Below are 22,217 nucleotides of genomic sequence, written 5' to 3'. Positions count from 1 at the left end.
TATTATCTCAATGGTATCAGATTAGGTAATGGGGAAGTGCAACGAGACCTGGGTGTCCTTGTACACCAGTCACTGAAAGTAAGCAAGCAGGTACAGCAGGCAGTGAAGAAAACTAATGGCATGTTGGCCTTCATTACAAGAGGATTTGAGTATAGGAGCAAAGAGATCCTTTTGCAGATGTATAGGGCCCTGGTGAGACCACATCTGAAGTATTGTGTGCAGTTTTGGTCTCCTAATTTGAGGAAGGACATCCTTGCTATTGAGGCAGTGCAGTATAGGTTCACAAGGTTAATCCCCGGGATGGTGGGACTGTCATATGAGGAAAGATTGGGCTTGTATTCACTGGAGTTCAGAAGGATGGGAGGGGATCTTATAGAGACCTATAAAATTTATAAAAGGACTAGATAAACTAGATGCAGGAAAAATGTTCTCAATGTTGGGGGAGTCCAGAACCAGCGGCCTCAGTCTAAGAATAAAGGGGAGGCCATTTAAAACTGAGGTGAGAAGAAACTTTTCCACCCAGAGAGTTGTGAATTTGTGGAATTCTCTGCCACAGAAGCAGTGGAGGCCAATTCACTGGATGAATTTAAAAGAGAGTTAGATAGAGCTCTAGGGGCTAGCGGAATCAACGGATATGGGGAGAAGGCATGCACAGGTTACTGATTATGCATGATCAGCCATGATCACAATGAATGGCGCTGCTGGCTCGAAGGGACAAATGGCCCTTTCTATGTTCCTATTTTCTATGTTACTATGTTTCTAATCAGTCTGAAGAAGGTTCCTGACCCGTAACATCACCTATCCATGTCATCCAAAGATGTTGCCTGACTGCACTGAGTTACTCCAGTACTTTGTGACTTTCTTTATAAACCAGCATCTGCAGTTCCTTATGTTTAGCTATTCTTCTGTTCCCTCACCCCTCTAAATAAATATTAAACGCTCTATAGCATTTAATCCATCAACATAAAGAAGTGAACACTACCCAATGGCAGAGAATTTCAAAACATGGCTACAGTCAACCCTCACATTACTCCTCCTCTCTTCGACGAGAGTTTAGCAACATGCTCTCTCGTTGCTCCCCCTCTGTGATTTCTCCTGGCCTCCTACTCTACGACAACAGCCCCTTGGTATGAACATCGACTTCTCCAACTTTAGATAGTTCCTCTGTCCCTCTCTTCCCCTCCTCCTTCCCAGATCTCCCTCTATCTTCCTGTCTCCACCTACATCCTTCCTTTGTCCCGCCCCCCCTGACATCAGTCTGAAGAAGGGTCTCAACCCGAAACGTCACCCATTCCTTCTCTCCCGAGATGCTGCCCGACCTGCTGAGTTACTCGAGCACTTTGTGAATAAATACTCACATTACAGCTGTTTGACTTAGGGAAATTTGCCCTAGCAGAATTTCTAAATGACAATCCCAAAATTTGAGATATGGATAAGATTTGCTCTCAATGGAATTTGTGTGGAATAAAATAAATAAACAGCACACTTTTTTTCAATCTGTGTTTCTTGAGATGTATGCAGATGGTTTTGTTACTAAATCCACAGTTCATCTGCACTACATTTACTTTAAAGTTCTAACATATTCAATTTTAAAATAATTTACTCAAGATTGTTAATTTTCCAACTATGTTTCAATTCAACAAAATACTTTTGCTTGTATTCTAATTTATGATATAGTAAATAGAGAAGAGATTTTAAAGGTTTTATTCACCTAGAATTGAATAATTATGTAAATAAATTAGCGTTAGATGAACAGAAAGTTCAAACATTAAAGCTCTGGTGAAAATGCATAAATTCAAAGTAATTTTTTTAATCAGATTATCTTTTAGCTTTAATCTAAGCCAAATCCAACAAAATATTAATACAATTGACACAATATACTCAAGTGGAAAACAAAGTACAATACTAAATAGCTTTACTGTGAAATTTCTTTAAATAATACTCTCAAGACACCCACCTCGTGTTTCAAAGTTTGGTTCCTCTGAAAACCCGTCAAACGTAATTCACTACATTTATTTTCTGAAGCAATGGGAATCTCAGTAATCATTTTACAATCAAATTTATATGACAAATTAATTTGTTGCATAGCTATTTTGACCCACATGCATCCAAATTGAGTGAACATATAAACGTTCTCTGCCCTGTTGTTGAAAGCAAAATAAACTCAAGAGCTCTTAATTCACTTAAGGTGTAGTTTCAAGTTACAAAATTTCCTGTTCAAATCCCAACATGCACAAGCACAAACATTAACACTGTCCCACCCATCACGTATGCAACAATAAAAGTTGTGTAGGTAGCCATGACCACAGATCAAAAGGTATAGTATTTTAAAACTGGGAGAGCCTATAAAATGTAATTGCATTCATACTCAAAATAGCTATTGTTTAAGTATTCTACAACAATTAAAAAACATTGTAGAATGCTGTGCTAACCTTGAAAGCACTGGGAAAATTCTAACCTTCAAAGATTTCAAATCTGTTCCCAGTCTGGCTACTACTGCTTTAACTTGAGGTGAGTCAAGAAAGTGGGAGCACCTCCCAGACTGCAGTTTGTTTCCTAAAATCACTTAAAGAAAGATGTAGTTAAAGTAAAAAAGTATTTTTAGTCACCTGATTCCCAGTCGATAAAAGTAAGCGAGAAGAAGTGGAGTTATCAGCTGCCAATATTGTACCACCTATGACCGGCACCTGGCATGTCAATCTGGATGAGCAGGAAACCTTGTGAACAACGTAGCAGGCTTTCTTTGGAATTTGCAGGGAACTTCATTTCCATGAATTTTATTCAATAATCCTTCATTCCCTTTCCAACTCATGTAACTAATTTTTACTCCCATGCATTTTAAAGTTTTACAAATAGGCGCAGTTTTTCATGACTACATTAAAACACAAGAACCCTGGGCATGAGCAGTACTCGGCTATCTGGCCAACATGACTACTCTATCTACACTTTGTCTTGCCTCAGGGAAAACAGCCAATATAATCAAGGACATTTACACCCTGGTCATTCCCTTTATTCCCCTCTCCCGTTGGGCAGAAGATAGAAAAGCTTGAAAACACGAACCACGAGATTCAGGACTGGCTTCCTATCAAACTATTGAGTGTTCCTAGAGCTGGAGCCCCAATCTTCCAATATATCTCACTGCGGCCATTGCACTTTTAAAATCTGCACTTTCTCAGTAATTGTAACACTCTATTCTGCACTCTGGTCATTTTCCTTTTGCACTCATGTGTGGGGTGATTTTGCTTTTCTAGAACTAGATAGCTAATTTAAAAACAAACGTTCTAACTTGTCAGTTTCAGGTATATTTTGTCAGTCCCATAAAGCTTTGGTCTTGTAGTCTGGCACTAAGTTTCTAAATAAGACTGGTTGCATTATAGGTACGGAGATGTAGTGACAGGTGCTACATATACTACAGTTGCAGGGGAAAGTACCTGGGGAGGGGGTGGTTTGGGTTGGAAGGGATGTGTGCTCCCCCTCTCCCTTGACAGAACACTGATAAGAGTTCTTCGGGTCCTTACTTTTCAGATTTTTGAGGATGTGGCAAGTAAAATGGATGAAGGAGAGCCAGTGGATGTAGTGTATCCAGACTTTCAGAAACCCTTTGATAAGGTCCACACGGGAGATTGGTGAGCAAAATTAGAGCACATGGTATTGGGGGTAGGGTATTGACATGGATAGAGAATTGGTTGGCAAACAGGAATAAACGGGTCCTTTTTAGAATGACAGGCAGTGGCAAGTGGAGTGTCGCAAGGCTCGGTGCTGGGGCCGCAACTATTTACAATATATATTAATGATTTGGATGATGGAATTAGAAGTATCGCTAGCAAGTTTGCAGATGACACAAAGCTGGGTGGTAGAGTGAACTGCGAAGAGGATGTTAGGAGGTTGCAGGGTGACTTGGACAGGTTGAATGACTTGGACATGGCAAATGAAGGTTATCCACTTTGGCGGCAAAAACAGGGGCAGATTATTATCTCAATGCTGTCAGATTAGGTAAAGGGGAAGTGCAACGAGACCTGGGTGTCCTTGTACACGAGTCACTGAAAGTAAGCGTGCAGGTACAGCAGGCAGTGAAGAAAGCTAATGGCATGTTGGCCTTCATAACGAGAGGATTTGAGTATGGGAGCAAAGAGGTCCTTCTGCAGTTGTATAGGGCCCTGGTGAGACCACATCTGGAGTATTGTGTGCAATTTTGGTCTCCTAATTTGAGGAAGGACATCTTTTCTATTGAGGCAGTGGGTTCATGAGGTTCATCCCTGGGATGGCGGGACTGTCACATGAGGAAAGATTGGAAAGACTGGGCTTGTATTCACTGGAGTTTAGAAGGATGAGAGGGATCTTATAGAGACTTATAAAATTATAAAAGGACTGGACAAGCTAGATGCAGGAAAAAAGTTCCCAATGTTGGGGGAGTCCAGAACCAGGGGCCACAGTCTAATAATAAAGAGGTGGTCATTTAAAACTGAGGTGAGAAGAAAATTTTTCACCCAGAGAGTTGTGAATTTGTGGAATTCTCTGCCACAGAAGGCAGTGGAAGCCAATTCAATGGATGAATTTAAAAGAGAGTTAGATAGAGCTCTAGGGGCTAGTGGAATCAAGGGATATGGGGAGAAGGCAGGCACAGGTTACTGATTGTGGATGATCAGCCACGATCACAATGAATGGTGGTGCTGGCTCAAAGGGCTAATGGCCTCCTCCTGCACCTATTTTCTATGTTTCTATCCCATCACCTCTGCATTCAAATATCATTCTCCAACATGTCTGCCACTTTAACGTGATCCCACCACTAGTCACATCTTCCCATCCCCATTCCTTTCCAGTTTGCGTATGGACCATTCCCTCCGCAACTCCTTGATTCACTTGCCCCTTCCCACCCAAAACTCTCCTTCTCCAGGTACTTTCCGCTGAAATCCTGCGTAGGAGATGTAACATGTGTCCCTATTCCTCCCTCATCCAGGGACCGCAGCAGCCCTTTCAAGTGAGGCTGAGGTTCACATGCACCTCTTCTAACTCATCAATTGCATTCAGTGCTTCTAATATGAGCTCCTTTACATGGCAAGACCAAGCGTAGATTAGGTGACCGTTTCACTGAACACTTGCTCTCTGTCCACCTAGGCCTGCTGGATTTCCTGGTTGTTAACCATTTTAACACCCCTTCCCATTCCCATGCTGACCTTTCTGAACTAGGCCTCCTCCATTGTCAGAGTGAGACCACGCGCAAACTGCACCTTATTCCACATGGGTAGCTTAACCTCTCTCTTCCCCATGCACCATTGATGTGCACCCATTTCTCCCACTAACTCTGTCCCATTTCGTCAGTCTAATTGCACCTATATCCCATACTCTGGCTTCACATTTCACTCTTCTTTCCTCCTATCTTACAGCCTTTAGAACAAGCTAAAGGCTGTCTTCTTTTCATTTCTTGCCTTTGTCCACCTATCTGCCAATCCGAACCTCTCCGACCTGTATCCACCTATCCCTTGCCAATCTTTTTCCTGGCACCATTTCTTTTCCAGTTTTATCCACCCTACTACAATCAGTCTGAAGACAGTTTCCGCCCTAAAATGTCACCTATCCGTCTTCTAGAGATGCTGCCTGATCCACTCAGTTGCGCCACTAATTTGGGTTTTGTTTTTAAAACTGAAGGGTCCTTTGTTCAAAATGTTACTGCCCGTTTTCTCCATTTTATGGAAAGTTCTGCAGCAAACAGCTGAAAACAAATCAAGTCAACGAATACTGTGCAAGCAATGAATACCGTGCTGATTCATTATTGATCAATTTTGCTATGAAAAGACAGAGCAGATAAATTCATTAGCCCAAGTTTCCATTTGATCAGATTAATTGCAATTACTGAATATACAGAAAACGGAAGCACAGAAAATTTGTTGCAGTGGATAACACAGATAGAACCTTGGCAAACCTTTGCTGTAACTGAAATGTCAAGTTGAATTTCAGGCCATTAAATAAATACAAGGAGAATGGTGAAGATATTGATCGTTAAACTTGAGCATCAGTATGCCCAATTATCACTAGATTATTGAATAAACTGCTTGTTCCAAAGGGTGTAAAACCAAGTGAATCAAACAGAATTCCCCCTGCAAGCAACAAGGTAAACACCAATAAACTTACCAGCTGCAAGATGTCTTCATCTTTTGGCATAACACAAAGTTCCAGAACAGAATCACTGTAAAACAGGATAAACATATTCATTCGTTGTTTGTTTTGCCGCCAATAACCAGAATATGTTATACTACCAACTGAACTTGTGAAAATCCAATCTAATCCTCACCTTTCGGCTTCAATATGCTCAACTGTTACTGTTTAACTGCTGAATTTAGTAACTTTCACAATCGCAAGTTTTATAAAAAGGCAAGTTTTCTTTAATCTACACAATTTAACAACCATTTTCCCCAAACCTCATGGAAAGACAATATAAATGAGAGTCAAGAGTGTTTTATTGTCATTTGGCCTGAAACGGAACAAATACATTTTTACTTGCAGCAACACCATTAGCATTTGACATGCTTCCACATGGTAGGCTGGTCTGAAAAGTTAGACTGCATGGGATCAAAAGAGAGCTAGCTGACTGGATATAAAATTGACTTCATGGAAGGGTGATGGCGGAAGGTTGTTTTTCAGACTGCAGGTCTGTGACAAGTGGTGTGCCTCAGGGTTCGGTGCTGGAACAAACTGCTGTTTGTTATCTATACCAGTGATTTGGATGAGAACGTACTAGCATGATTAGTAAGTTTGCAGATGTCACCTAAGTGGGTGGCATTGTAGATGGCAAAGTTGTCACAAAGTGCACCGGGATCTTGTTCGGTTGGGCGGGTGGCCTGAAGAATGGTTATAATGGAGATTAATACAGAGAAGTGCAAGGGATTAATTTTGGAAGTCATACCAGGTCAGGACCTACACAGTGAATGGCAGGGCTCAGGGGAGCGCTGTAGAGCAGAGGGATCAACGGGTGCAGGTACATAGTTCCTTGAAAGCGACATCACAGGTAGATAGTGTAGAAAAGAAGGCAAAATGTGTACGAAAAAATCTCCCGGAGGCTGTAACATGACCGCCCAACTTCTATATGGGAGGGGGAGTTGAACTCCCCCTCCCATTCCCAATCTGACCTGGGCCTCCTCCATTGTCAGAGTGTGGCCCAGTGCAAATTGGAGGAACAGCACCTCATATTTTGCTTGGGTAGTTTACACCACAGCGGTATGAACATTGACTTCTCTAACTTCAGATAATCCCTGCTTTCCCTCTCTATCCTCTCCCCCTTCCCAGTTCTCCCACTAGTCTTCCTGTCTCCGACTACATTCTGTCTTTGACCCGCCCCCTCCCCTGACATCAGTCTAAAGGGTCTCGACCCGAAACGTCACCCATTCCTTCTCTCCCGAGATGTTGCCTGACCCGCTGAGTTACTCCAGCAGTTTGTGTCTACCTTCGTAGTCAAAAAGGCTTTCGGCACATTGGATTTCATCAGTGATTATTGAATATAGAAGTTGGGAGATCATGTTACAGTTTTACAAGCCATTGGTGAGGCCACATTTAGTACACTGTGTGCAGTTTTTGTCACCCTGTTATAGCAAAGATGTTGTTAAGCTGGAAAGGGTGCACAAAAGATTTACGAGGATGTTGCGGCAACTCGAGGGCCTGAGCTACAGGGAGGTTGAACAATCTAGGACTTTGCTCTTTGCACAGGAGGATGAGGAATAACTGTGGGATGGGGTAAATGCACAGAGTCTTTTACCCAGCATATGGGAAATCGAGAACGAGAGGACATAGGTTTAAGGTGAGCGGGGAAAGATTTAATAGGAACCTGAGGGGCAACATTTTTTTCTACACAGAGGGTGGTAGGTGTGTGGAACAAGCTGCCAGGGGAGGTAGCTACTGTCACAATGTCTAAGAAACATTTAGACAGGTACATGGAGAGGATAGGTTTAGAGGGATATGGGCCAAGCACAGGGAGGTGGGACCAAAGTAGATGGGGGCATGTTGGTCGGCGCCAGGCACGTTGGGCCGAAGGGCCTGATCCACGATGTATGACTCTTTTACAGCATAACAGGTTTGAAAATACATTACTCAATAAATAATATAATATAGACAAAAAAAGCTCAATAAATAATAAAAGCAATATAGTGCTAAAATAAAACAAAACCCAAAACTTAGGAAAATCCACTGTTACTCTGTCATGTGTGTGTTAAATACCATATAGGAGTTTGACTGTCTCTCAGGAAGTACAAAAATTGCTATCAGGTTAAAATGCTGTGGTTTCAAATCCCACTCCATAGATGTCATATTTGGTACAATACTGAGGGAAGTCCAGGTTGCCCAAGATATCAGCCGCAGAAGAATGATGCTGTTCTTGCCAAAAGCAGTTTAATAACCACAGCAGAGCAGGAAAGACACCTGCTCCTAATGTGAGAATCACACCAATTCCTTCATCATTTTTCCATACTAACTCTAGCATATCACTCAAAATAATTTTGATGGGCATGGGTTTTCTCCGGGAACTCCGGTTACCTCCCACACTCCAAAGATGTACAGGTGTGTAGGATTAATTTGCTTGGTATAATTGTAAATTGTCCTTAGTGTGTGTAGGATAGTGTTAGTGTGCGGTGATCGCTGGTGTTCGCGGACACGGTGAGCCAAGGGCCTGTTTCCACGCTGTATCTCTAAACTAAACTAATTTATCCTCCATATGGGTCCATCCCCTTGTAGTGATACACTTACTCAAACTGCCTTCTGACAAGTCACCACTAACTCAGCTTTATGCATTCAAGGCTCTCTTTTTCAATGAAATGCCCTACATTCTCCAATTCTCTGTCATGTGTTATTTCTTTCAGCCTCTGCGTGAGAAGAGAGCACAAAACACAATGTGGAGGTTATGGTTGGTTAGCGCACTGAAAGGGGACCTTCACTTGTCTCACAAATGATGAGCTGTACAGGTGGCGGTAGTGGAAATCCATGAAGACAGTGTTCCTGATTGATAAAAAGCTACTTTTGACAAGGCCACCAACTAGTTGTTATATCTTTAAGTCCCAGACAGACACATGAAAGACTGTAGTCACACGTGTTTACATGATGTAAGCAGCAACTGAAGAACATGCTCTTACTGTCAACTTATAAAAATCAACGCTTGTGATTCTATTACATGTCTTTAATCCATCAGAGGCGCTAATGCAGGAAGTCACCCAAAAGAATAGCAACATCAACTCAGATAAAGTTACTTCATCTAAGCATGCACCACCTTAGGACTCCAGCACGTCATGCATCAAGTCCAGATGTTCACATCATGCAAGGATCAGGAAGATCGATAGTTTGGTTTGCACTTGAGACCTCACACATCACATGCGAGCATAATTAGGTGAAGGAGAAAGCAAAAATGGTGAACAGCCTGCAGAGGATAGAGGACAGAGGATACTTCAAGCTTCTGTCAGCTGAAAGGATGATTTGCTACTGACACACCGAACACATTAATGGAGATATTGGAGTAACATTGCTGACAGAACAGAATTTGCAGGCCTTTTTCTCAAGAAGAAAATGACTATCTGCATGTACAATCAACAATGCAAACAAATCTTCATCAAAAGCATGCTGTAAATGGCAAGTAAAATGGGATATATGATACTCTTGTCTTGACCATTAAATGATCCACTGATTTATAGCAAATTGCTCGGCAGCTCATTGCTACAGGGAGCATTATGAGAACAATGATTTATATGGAAGTATGGACTTAACACAAGATCTCAAAGTTTGTTCCTCTATTCTTTTAGTCAGTCTACTTCATTCTGTTTCTGCACGAATGCCAAAGTTTAATTCTGCACTGATGTGGATGGAGCAAAAAGGGGACAAGTACCTAAAGAGGATAGTTCTAATATTTTCTTTATTACATGCTGCAATTAAATGCTAAGGAGCAACAGTCACCTTCAGGCTGCTATGGACTGCCAGTAATATTAACTTTTCACTGAACTTTATGATAATGAGAAGATTATAATATCAACTAGCTGGGCGAGGACCCATTGGGTCCAAACCTCTCCTGCAGGCCCGGCAACCCACCGTGCAAACCTCTCCTGTGGGCCCGGCAACCCCCGTTGTGTCCAAACCTGTCCCGCGGGCCCGGCAACCCCTGTTGGGTGCAAACCACTTCTGCGGCCCCGTCAACTCTCCCCTAACTGACGATCCATGGTCCCGTTGCCGGCTGGGGAGTGTCCCCCGGGGCCGTGGGCAGGCGAGGGGGGAAGAGGAAAGGGGAATGGGAGCCACTCACCTCGGCCCCCGGCGGCCATCGCGTCGGCCAGAGCAAGCTGTGGACCCGTTGGGTGGAGACCCCTCCTGCAGCGCCAGCATGGCGGCGAAGGCCATCTTGTTTGACCCTCTGTCACTGCGCTGCACCACGGAAGGAAGGATAGGCGCGGGGCACGCCAGGACGGCCACCGGTCGTCCCAGTGGGGGGGGAGCGCATTTATTAAAGTTTATTAAGTTAATTGTTTTTTAAATGTAACAAAACCTGATCAATTGAGACCGCAGGGGAATGGTGAGTAGGGTGGGCCTAAAATTGTTGCCCTATCGTGTACTGTTTTGGCTGTATTTCGGGAACAAATCTATCCACAAACCCACAAATATGCAAGATGAGAGTTTTAGTAATATACTAGCACAAGTGTGCCCGTTGGGCCCGTCCTCGTAGGGTTTCCATTGTAACCGGGAGGATGGAAGGGAGGGAAGAGGGAGGGAGGGAGGAGGGAGGTGTGGAGGGAGGAGGGGAGGGGGAGGGAGGGGAGGGTGGAGTGGAGGGGGGAAGGGGGGGAGGGAGGGGGGGAGGGAGGGGGACCTCCCCTTTTCCCAGTACCCCTCTTTCCCCGTTGGGCCCGTCCCCGTAGGGTTTCCATTGTAACCAGGAGGGGGGAGGAAGGGTGGAAGGAGGGGGGAGGGGGAGAGGGATGGAAGGGTGGAGGGAGGGGGTGGGAGTGGGGGAGGGAGGGATGGAGGGAAGGAGGGAGGGGGGGAGTTAGGGGGGGAGGGTTGAGGGATGGGGAGGAGGGGGGGAGGGAGTGGGGATGGAGATGGGAAGGAGGGGGAGGAAGGGGTTGAGGGGTGAAGGGGGACCTCCCCTTTTCCCAGTACCCCTCTTTCCTCCACCACCAAGCCCCCTCCGCAACGACCCCTGTTGTCCCCCTCCCCAGTCCCCATTCTCAGACCCCCCCCCCCATTCTCTCTCTCCCCCAGACACACTCTCAGTGCTTTTTTCGAAACACTTGCCCCGGTGGCCCACGAGCATAGGGGCCCAATGCTGATCTGTGTATGTTAAGTGACTTGCAATAAAAAAAAAGACGTAAAAAAAAGATAAGTGCTTTTTAAGGGCTTGTTTTGAAACATTTGCGGTCACATAGTGCTTCTCACTGCGATCTGTTAGTGGTGCTTTTCGAAACAATGTAGCACCCATCTCACACAAGCATTGGGAGGATGGGAGGGAGGGAAGGGGAGGGAGGGAGGAGGGAAGTGTGGAGGGAGGAGGGAGGGAGGGGGGGAAGGGGAGGGGGGGAAGGGGGGGAGGGAGAGGGGAGGGAGAGGGGAGGGAGGGGGGATGGGATGGGGGAAGGGGGGAGGGAGGGGGACCTCCCCTTTTCCCAGTACCCCTCTTTCCATGTTGGGCCCGTCCTCGTAGGGTTTCCATTGTAACCGGGAGGAGGGGAGGGAGGGAAGGGGGAGGGAGGGAGGAGGGAGGTATGGAGGGAGGAGGGGAGGGGGAGGGAGGGGGGGAGGGGAGGGGGGAAGGGGGGGAGGGAGAGGGGTAGGGGGGGAGGGGGAGGGAGTGGGGGGAGGGGAGGGGGAGGGAGGGGGGAGGGGAGGGGGGAAGGGGGGAGGGAGAGGGGTAGGGGGGAGGGAGGGGGGAAGGGGAGGGAGGGGGACCTCCCCTTTTCCCAGTACCCCTCTTTCCCCGTTGGGTCCGTCCTCGTAGGGTTTCCATTGTATCCGGGAGGAGGGGAGGGAGGGAAGGGGGAGGGAGGGAGGAGGGAGGTGTGGAGGGAGGAGGGGATGGGGAGGGAGGGGAGGGGGGAAGGGAGGGAGGGAGGGGGACCTCCCCTTTTCCCAGTACCCCTCTTTCCCCGTTGGGCCCGTCCTCGTAGTGTTAAAAACTTTTCGAAACAATGTAGCCGTCACAAGCCACAAGCTGAAAACTAAATCTGCACCGCAGCGCCCCCCTGAAAAAGGGGGGGGGCAGCGCTTTAAAACCTCTGTAACTTAAAAAACACGCGACCAAATTAAATGAAAATATCACGGCCGAGCGAGCGCGAGATTGGCGATTGAGGCGGTGCGAAAACCGTCGCGCTACGGTCCGCCGTTTTGCTGCAATCACTGTTACGAATATATCAGGCCAAACCACAAAAAAATATATACACAAGATCTGAGTTTTAGTATTATATAGATAGATAGATAGATAGATAGATAGATAGATATAGATTACTAATACTGCAATCACAATTCTGAGATTCCATAGTCATTATACGTCAAAACAAAGAAACTTACTTCGTATTTCTTGTAGATTAGCAATTCTGGCTCGTTGTTTAATAAAATATATATCAGTAATTTACAAAAATTAAATAGTATTCATACCTTTCCTGAATCAAGGCTATAACTTGAGAATACGTTTTCCCAATAATGCTTTCCCCATTTACTTTGATAATCCGATCACCTGTGTAATAAAAAGAAAAGATTTCAGTGAAAAACTGATTACAGGAAATAACAGAACCTATTCAATCACAACCCTTTGTCAGATCTGAAAAGTATTCAAATTATCTTAAAATAACAGAACTTTGCTTCACTACCTTGTTTAGTACAAACCTGCTTGTTCTTTTCGTTATATTTCTTATTTGACCTTAATTTCCACATTACTGAGTATAACACAAACTATTTATATGGGGTAAAATTGGCTATTCAAATAGCAAAGCAAATATATCAACAAATTTATCTATATCCGGGCATTTTGGAAGGCCAAAGGAAAGTAGTCAGTTAATAGCAGGACCTTTAAAGGCTTTGGTGGCAGAGGGGGGAAGAAGAGGCCGAGCGAGCAGAGCGACAGGCTGACAGGAATAAGCAGAAACCGGTGAGAGTGGAGGAAGCCCCATGGTGACCAAATGCGTCCCGCCGGTGGCAGCGGCCTGAAGAAAGCACAGTCCCCAGGGGTTACATCGTGAACCATAACAATAGCCACGCTTTGGATGAAGAAGGGCTCGCTGGTGTACATTGCGAGCTGGGGTTAGCATGAGAAGGCGGGGCTGGGGTGGCGACATGAGTCGGGATGGCGTTGGCAGGCCCGTCGGCTATAACCCACGAAGGGTTATAAAAGGGTCTGTTCAAACAAGGGTTTGCTGCATTTATTTGGGAAAATCAGTGTTTTGGAAGATCAGAAAATCAGTTGGAAACATGGGCAGAGAAATGGCAAAGGGAGTTTAATCCAATCAAGTATGAGATCATGCTCGGCACGGACCTCTTGGGTTGAAGGGCTTGTCCATGTATTATTCTGTTCTGTGTAAATACGAGCAAGGGCAAGAGATTTCAATTACCATACGTGGATGATTAGAGTCTTTTATATAGATCATTTTTTCATCTGCATTTTTTCAAATGTCACAAATGTGGTTTAAGGGTATTTAATTAAGCCACCATTATATGGTTTATACTTCTGTAGAGAAATTTTTAATAGAATATTAAATATTAAAACTTCTGTAAAAGGCAAATTTAGCATCAATACTCACCCGACTCAATGTATCAAATATACATCATTTAAAACACTGACATAACTTAGAACTCAAAATAATATAGGACAAAAACCCAAATTGTTACCTGTACATAACCCAGCTCCATGTGCTGGTCCACCTTCCTTGACCTGCTTTACAAAAATAGTGTCCATTGGTTCCAATTTGCCTCTGGTTTGTGCTGCAAAATGAAAGTAAACTTGTGAATTAATTTAAAATGGGAAATGTTTCTCACATAATTCAGGCACCAGAAACGTGGTGACCCTTGTGTACTGCCTCAGTATAAATCTATTATTCTTGCAATCTTGTACTTAAGACGACTTAATTCCTACACAGACCTTTCTGGCCTCGGTCTCCTCCATTGCCAGAGTGAGGCTAAACGCAAATCGGAGGTACAGCATCTCATATTTTCCTTGGGCAGCTTACAGCCCAGTGATATGAATATTGATTTATCTCACTTCAGGTAGCCCTGGCATTCCCTCTCTCTCTATCCCTCCCCACCCAAGTTGCACTAGCTCCTCATTTTCACCCTACAAACAGCTAACAATGGCCTGTTTCCTTTATCATCGTAACTTTTGTGCATTTCTCATTCTTTATCTCTCCACATCACCGTCTATATATCTCGTTTCCCGTATCCCTAACCAGTCTGAAGAAGGGTCTCGACCCGAAACGTCATCTATTCCTTCTCTCCAGAGATGTTGCCTGTCCCTCTGAGTTTCTCCAGCTTTTTGTGTCTATCTTCAGTTTAAACCAGCATCTGTAGTTCCTTCTTAAACACTAACTTCATTTTAGATCCCTTTGTGTATTTGTAGAAGTGATGGTGAATGTTGGCAAAATGCGAATAAGAGGTTACAAAACTCATTCAAAAGGCATCCAAGAACTATGCCTTTTCTACTGGTCATGAAGAACATGACTATTTTTCTACTTCAATGCATTTTCCAGCACTATAATACTATTAATTTCCAGAAATTTATCAATTCCTGTTTTGAATGAACTTAATGACCAAAAATCCATAGGCTTCTGGAATAAAGAATTCCAAAGATTCACCACCCTCAAAGAAGTAATTGCTTCTCAATAGTAGTCAGTCTTCTCCTTATTCCCAAACTATCCTGGACTCCTCAGCCAAGCAAAACATCCTCCCAGCCTCCAGCCTGTCAAGGCTTGCAAGAATTTTTTGTAAATTTCAGTATAATCCCCTCTCATTCTTCTAAACTTTGGAGAATACAGGCCTAGTCTAAACAATCTCTTCTTATAGTCTAGTGAATCTTCAGTGAATTCCCACTTTGGCAAGTACATAATTTCTTAGGTAAGAAAGGACAAGAAACCAAAACTGTACACAAAAATCTAGATGCAGCCTCACCACAGACCCATACACGTGGAATATGACTTCCTTACTTCAAATTAAAATGTTCTCATAATAAAGGGCAACTTACTATTTAATTATTTACCCTGTTGCTGCACTTAGATATCGACTATCAGCAACTTGACTTTATAAGCATACCTAGATTCCTGTGAACATCAACAACATTTAAACGATACTGGACAAGTACATGGATGGGAAAGATTTAAAGAGATATGGGTCAAACACGACCAGGTGGACCAGTGTATTGGGGCATCTTGTTCAGCATAGGCAGGTTGGGCCAAAGGACGTCTTTCTGGGCTGTATGACTCTATGATTCTAACTTATCATTTAAGAATATCACGCTTGTTTCGTACACCAAAATGACCCTCGCATTTTTACAAATTAAATACCATCTTGCCCATTCACTCTGCTTGTTTATACCTCTTTGAAACCTCATTACTTCTTCCTCCCTACTAACAATCCCGCCACCTTAAATATCCAACCTCCGTGATTTAAATAGGATTTGAAAAATATTTAAATTTGAACATTTTAACAAATATACTTTGTGTTTTAAAGTGTTTATTATCTGCGACATATAGATACATCTATAGTTGAGAAGGCTTTGGACAACACAAGCTATCAGCATCTTGGGGTGGAGTGTGGGGTGCTTTTCTGGTTCTGCCACTTAAAGCCTAGGCATTAGTTGGCCACTCTGCAGGACAGTTGTGACAGTAACATCTGGAATTAAATTTGTCCCAAGGGGCCATCATTGCCGACATTGAACTTTGTCTATGGAAGTGACGCGATACAATGCTGAGAACGATATTCTGCACTCTGTATCTTTCTCTTTGCTCTATTTATTATACTCAAGTTTGATTTGATTGTATTTATGTATAGTAAACCTGATTTGTTTGGATAACATGCAGAACAAAGATTTTCACTGTACCTCAGTACAAGTGACAATAACAAACTTAAACCTACCAGTCATATAAATTCAATGTTTTGGAGAAAAATTGAAACACAATGTACAATTAAAATTTTCTTCCCATGATTTCTCTTTTTAAGAGAACTTGTTTGCACATGTAACTTACAGATGTATTTTGCTTTATTTCTCAGTTTTGGTAATGCACTGTAAGTGCAAATAAGAAGACGTGTAATTGAACTTCAGAAGTATCTGCTACTTTGTCATTTAAATTAACAACAAAGTTTTAGTGGAACGAGTAATATCCAAGACACCTGATTTGTCATCTGCATTGTAGATTCATGTATTGGCCACTGGGTGATGTTGTAGACCCAATTTCCACATCATTTTCTTTTTCGGCTGTTTTACTTGATTTCCTCTTTCATAATTTTATTTTGATTGATGAGCTACTTTCCCTTCTTGTTCTTTGCTTTTCGTACTTGACAACATTTTCTTCCTTCCTTCCTCACATCACCAACTTACAAGAGGGCAAGAGGGGGCCAATTTTAAGGAGATGCGATGGGCACCTTTTTTGGTGCCTGGAATAAGCTGCCAAGGGCGGTGTGGAAGCATTTAGGCTTATAGATAGCACGTATGGAAGGAATGGATTTGTATCACATGCAGACAGAGGGATGAGTTTAATTTGGCATCATGTTTGGGACAGATATGGTGAGCCAAAGGGCTTATTCCTGTGCTGTACTGTTTCTATGGGTATTCAGGAAATTAAAAGTAGAAATGTGCTCAACACCAGTTTGCTAACTCATGGTAATAGTTTAAAAAAACTGACCCCACTCTTTCCAATCAATATTCAAGCCTACGAAAGTAAATAAAGACTGAGACATGGGTCCATAAAGAATACAACAAAGGCACAGAATGCATATACTTCAATTATCTGTAAAATCAAGTGGAAACCCTTTGGCAAGAATCTCTCACTTAGTTACTATGACTGAGAAAATTTAAGATGATTAAATTAAGATGATTACAAAAAATATAGTCGCTGGCTATCTGAAATAAAAACTGAGAACGCTCAAACACTCAGCACATGGGAAAAGAGAAACAGAGGCAATTCTGCCCTCTGACAGAATGGACAGCAAGAAAACCATGTTGTTTGAAGCTGCAGAGGAGGTGGGATAGGTTGTGGCCAGTGCCGCCATTATGAGCAGCTGTAAGGGGTCATCCAGTTGATGGGCAGTTAGGGAGTTAAAATATGAACAAAAACATTAAATGGTGTGAAATGCAGGGTGGTAGGATATGACCAGCAAATCAGAGTAATGAAGAGAGAACTGAGTCAATATCACACAAAGATGACTTCTAAGCAGAAAAAGCTAAAATGTTGAGTCGTTTTTCCTCTTTCCACAGATGTTGCCTGGCTTGCTGCATGTTTCCAGTTATTTCTATCTTTATTTGAGAATACTGACTTTATGAAAGGTAGCAATTGATGACTTATTTTTCTTTTGTGGGACACTACAGGCTGCCACCAATGAGGAATAAAGAGCTTTCTCAAAGCAAAGACGTTGTTATAAATAAGATCTTACAAACAAGGTCAGGAGGTAGTTGGGAAATGGCATGGAGGGGCAGGAGGAGCAGATTTTGCTTGGTAATTAATTTCCTTCCTTAATAGATGATTAAAATTCTTCTGCAGATAAAGTTTTGATGAATGCCTTTAAGGAGGAGGGGTAGGTGGAAGAGAATGATGAATTATGCCCCCAACTACTCATGCAAAGGTTCTGTTTGATATCCACGAGTATGGAGGTCAAATTAAATGGGCTTGATAGGTTTTGTAACTTTTTTGAAATGATTCAATCTAGTCGAGATGTTGGAGATTATACGATGAGAACTGCTCCCCTGGATACAATGTATGAATAACATATCCTTCCCAAAATTTCTTTTTTGAGACAACTTATTTTCAGATAATAGTCCAGTGTTGATAAAAACTCAATTTCAGGAAATGCCATTAAAAATTAAAATTCAAACAAGAAAAGGATGTTCATAACAGTGATTAAATCTGGGAAGGGAGAGGGACTCATGCATTTTCTGTGTTTACTTCAGATTTCCAGCTGCTAAGATGGTTTAGTTGCTTAAAAAAATCCTTGAAGAACCGGGTGGAAGGGAGGGGCTCCACCAACTCTTGTTGCATCAGCATATTTAATTAACTAGCTCCTTACATGCCATACCACAATTTGTTTACTTTGTGCTATTTGTTGTAACTTACAGCAACAATGTGTTTTTCTCTTCAGTATGACAATGCGTTTTAAGTACAAATGAGAAGTCATGACATTGAACTGCAAAATTATCTGGCTGTTTTTGGTTTGGAAGCAGTACCTAGCCATGAACGCAACTGGATTGTTGGGAAAAAAATTACGTGGCACAATAAAATGCGTCCTGGAAAGGAACTCGGTGCCTAACCCAATCCTGCCAATGGGTGACTCCAGTTCCACACTACATAACTCTATCATCATATCCTCGGAGTAAGTACAATATCCAATAAATAATTAAAGTGGCTGGCTGGATTGGCTACAATTAACAAAGAAACATATTGGGCCCATAACACAAAAACCTACAGCAAAGCTTTCTACCAAAGGTTTGCACAAAATTGTCCAAATTAATTTTTATGTTCTTGAACTACAGTGAGGTTATCCACTTTGGCGGCAAGAACAGGAAAGCAGAGTATGCAACGTGACCTGGGTGTCATGGTGCACCAGTCATTGAAAGCAAGCGTGCAGGTGCAGCAGGCAGTGAAGAAAGCGAATGGTATGTTGGCATTCATAGCAAGAGGATTTGAGTTTAGGAGCAGGGAGGTTCTACTGCAGTTGTACAGGGCATTGGTGAGACCGCACCTGGAGTATTGTGTGCAGTTTTGGTCTCCTAATCTGAGGAAAGACGTTCTTGCCTTAGAGGGAGTACAGAGAAGGTTCACCAGATTGATCCCTGGGATGGTGGGACTTTCATATGAAGAAAGACTGGATAGACTAGGCTTGTGCTCGCTGGAATTTAGAAGACTGAGGGGGGATCTTATAGAAACATATAAAATTCTTAAGGGGTTGGAGAGGCTAGATGCGGGAAGATTGTTCCCGATGTTGGGGGAGTCCAGAACCAGGGGTCACAGCTTAAGGATAAGGGGGAAGTCTTTTAGGACCGAGATGAGAAAACATTTCTTCACACAGAGAGTGGTGAGTCTGTGGAATTCTTTGCCACAGAAGGTAGTTGAGGCCAGTTCATTGGCTATATTTAAGAGGGAGTTAGATGTGGCCCTTGTGGCTAAAGGGATCAGGGGGTATGGAGAGAAGGCAGGTACAGGTTACTGAGCTGGATGATCAGCCATGATCATATTGAATGGCGGTGCAGGCTCGAAGGGCCGAATGGCCTACTCCTGCACCTATTTTCTATGTTTCTATGTTTACAGTAACTCCTCAGTAATGAAATTACAACCCTGATCATCATTCAAAAGAAATAATTTATTATTCATCGTTAATTGGTCACATCATAACATTATTGTTATACCCCACATCAACAACATATTTCATTCCTGTAAGCATCCACTAAATGTCCATCTTGATAATTACAGCTTTTCAAAATGTAATCACAGAATCTGATTTAAATGGAAGTACATAATCACTTTTCAACATATATATTTTGCCTAGCTTTTTTTTAAAAAAGCCATTATTCAGAATTTTAGTTTTAGCATGCTCACCATAACCTTATTACATACTTGTCCAAAATCATGTATGGAATAACTGTGATCATTATTTTCTGTCAGTCACTTAAACTATTTCCTTCCCTCAGTGTTTATTGGGATTAAAATAATGTAAAATATCGCTCAATGAAAGCAATTGGAATTTTTGCTACTAATTCCAAAAGGTGTTTGCTTCGAATTAAATCTAAAATAAGCGTATCACTGCCATAATTGGATTATCCAAACCTCATATTCTATGAGCATTTTACACAAGAAACTACTGAAGAATCTGGAAACAAATCCTGCTGCAACAGAGATTTGCATCTTTAAAACTATTCATAGGCAGTCACTGGCAGTTGAGGATGGCTTGCTTCGAGTTCAGTTGCCTAAGCCGAGGAGACTGATGAGGTCCATTGACAGTTTACACTTCCTGCCAGAGATAGGGCAGAGATCCTTGTCCAGCTCAGTTAAGTTTTGATCTCCTTTTCTTGCTTGACAGTCATATGCTCTCAAAGGGACCTACAGTGCCCTCCTTAATGTTTGGGTCAAAGACCCATCATTTATTTATTTGCCTCTGTACTCTAAAATTTGAGATTTGTAATAGAAAAAAAAAATCACATGTGGTTAAAGTGCACATTGTCAGATTTTATTAAAGGCCATTTTTATACATTTTGGTTTCACCATGTAGAAATTACAGCTGTGTTTAATCATAGTCCCCCCCCATTTCAGGGCACCATAATGTTTGGGACACACGGCTTCACATGCGTTTGTAATCGCTCAGTGTATTTAAATGCCTCCTTAATGCAGGTATAAGAGAGCTCAGCACCTAATCTTTCCTCCAGTCTTCCCATTATCTTTGGAAACTTTTATTGCTGTTTATCAACATGAGAACCAAAGTTGTGCCAATGAGTCGAAGAAGCCATTATGAGACTGAGGAACAAGAATAAAACTGTGAAGACATCAGCCAAACCTTAGGCTTACCAAAATAAACTGCTTGGAACATCATTAAGAAGAAAGAGAGCACTGGTGAGCTTACTAATCGCAAAGGGACTGGCAGGCCAAGGAAGACATCCACAGCTGATGACAGAATTATTCTCTATAATAAAGAAAAATACCCAAACACCAGTCCGACAGATCAGAAACACCCTTCGGGAGTCAGGTGTGGATTGGTCAATGACCACTGTCCGCAGAAGACTTCATGAACAGAAATACAGAGGCTACACTGCAAGATGCAAACCACTGGTTACAGTGCATTCAGAAAGTATTCAGTCCCTTTCACTTTTTCCACATTTTGCTATGTTACAGCCTTATTTTAAAATGCATTAAATTCATTTTTTTAAATCATCAATCTACACATAATACCCCATAATAAAAAAGCGAAAACCGGTGTTTAGAAATTTTTGCAAAGTAATTAAAAAGAAATAACTGAAATATCCCATTTACATAAGTATTCAGACCCTTTACTCATTAGTTTATTGAAGCACCTTTGGCAGCGATTACAGCCTCAAGTCTTCTTGGGTATGACGCTACAAGCTTGGCACACCTGTATTTGGGTAATTTCTCCCATTCTTCTCTGCAGATCCTCTCAAGCTCTGTCAGGTTGGATGGGGAGCGTCGATGCATAGCTATTTTCAGGTCCCTCCAGAGATGTTTGATCAGGTTCAAGTCCGAGCTCTGGCTGGGCCACTCAAGGACATTCACAGACTTGTCACAAAGCCATTCCTGCGTTGTCTTGGCTGTGTGCTTAGGGTCGTTGACCTGTTGGAAGGTGAACCTCCGCCCCAGTCAGAGGTCAAGAATGCTCTGGAGCAGGTTTTCATCAAGGATCTCTCAGTACTTTGTTCCGTTCATCTTTCCCTCGAACGTTCCTGCTGCTGAAAAACGTCCCCACAGCATGATGCAGCCACCACCATGCTTCACTTTAGGTAAGGTATTGGCCAGGTGATGAGCGGTGCCACTTGGCATTCAGGCCAAAAAGTTCAATCTTGGTTTCATCAGACCAGAGAATCTTGTTTCTCATGGTCTGAGAGTCCTTTAGGTGCCTTTTGGCAAACTCCAAGCGGGCTGCAATGCCATTTACTGAGGAGTGGCTTCCGCCTGGCCACTCTACCATAAAGGCCTGATTGGTGGAGAGCTGCAGATATAGTTGTCCTTCTGGAAGGTTCTCCCATCTTCACAGAGGAATTCTGGAGCTCTGTCAGAGTGACCTTCGGGTTCTTGGTCACTTCCCTGACCACGGCCCTTCTCCCCCGATTGCTCAGTTTGGCCAGGCGGCCAGCTCTACGAAGAGTCCTGGTGGTTCCAAAGTTCGTCCATTTAAGAATGATTGAGGCCACTGTGCTCTTCGGAACCTGCAATGCTACAGAAATTGTTTTATACCCTTCCCCAGATCTGTGTCTTCACACAATCCTGTCTCGGAGGTCTACGGACAATTCCTTAGTCTTCATGGCTTGGTTTTTGCTCTGACATGCACTGTCAACTGTGGGAACT

At 42.9% G+C, this 22,217-nt stretch overlaps 1 protein-coding gene across 10 annotated transcripts in view; it reads right to left on the bottom strand.

Moving 5' to 3' along the window:
* The window catches only part of arhgap21a (Rho GTPase activating protein 21a), a 139,198-nt gene that overhangs the window by 65,617 nt on the left and 51,364 nt on the right, over positions 1–22,217 (bottom strand). For all 10 annotated transcript variants that reach the window (XR_013548528.1, XR_013548532.1, XR_013548538.1 and 7 more), the window contains exons 5-7: positions 13,840–13,932; positions 12,613–12,691; positions 6,130–6,184 (exon numbers count right to left, since the gene is read on the bottom strand). Coding sequence is in view for 7 of the 10 variants with exons in the window: in XM_078416180.1 (XP_078272306.1) it covers positions 6,130–6,184; positions 12,613–12,691; positions 13,840–13,932 (227 nt within the window). In the remaining 3 variants the exon portion in view is untranslated. The remainder of the gene's footprint in view (positions 1–6,129; positions 6,185–12,612; positions 12,692–13,839; positions 13,933–22,217) is intronic.

The sequence above is a fragment of the Rhinoraja longicauda genome, chromosome 2, assembly GCF_053455715.1.
Source record: "Rhinoraja longicauda isolate Sanriku21f chromosome 2, sRhiLon1.1, whole genome shotgun sequence".
Lineage (NCBI taxonomy): Eukaryota > Metazoa > Chordata > Chondrichthyes > Rajiformes > Arhynchobatidae > Rhinoraja > Rhinoraja longicauda.
The sequence above is the reverse complement of the archived record's forward strand: the minus strand, read 5'-3'. Positions and strand labels throughout refer to the sequence as shown.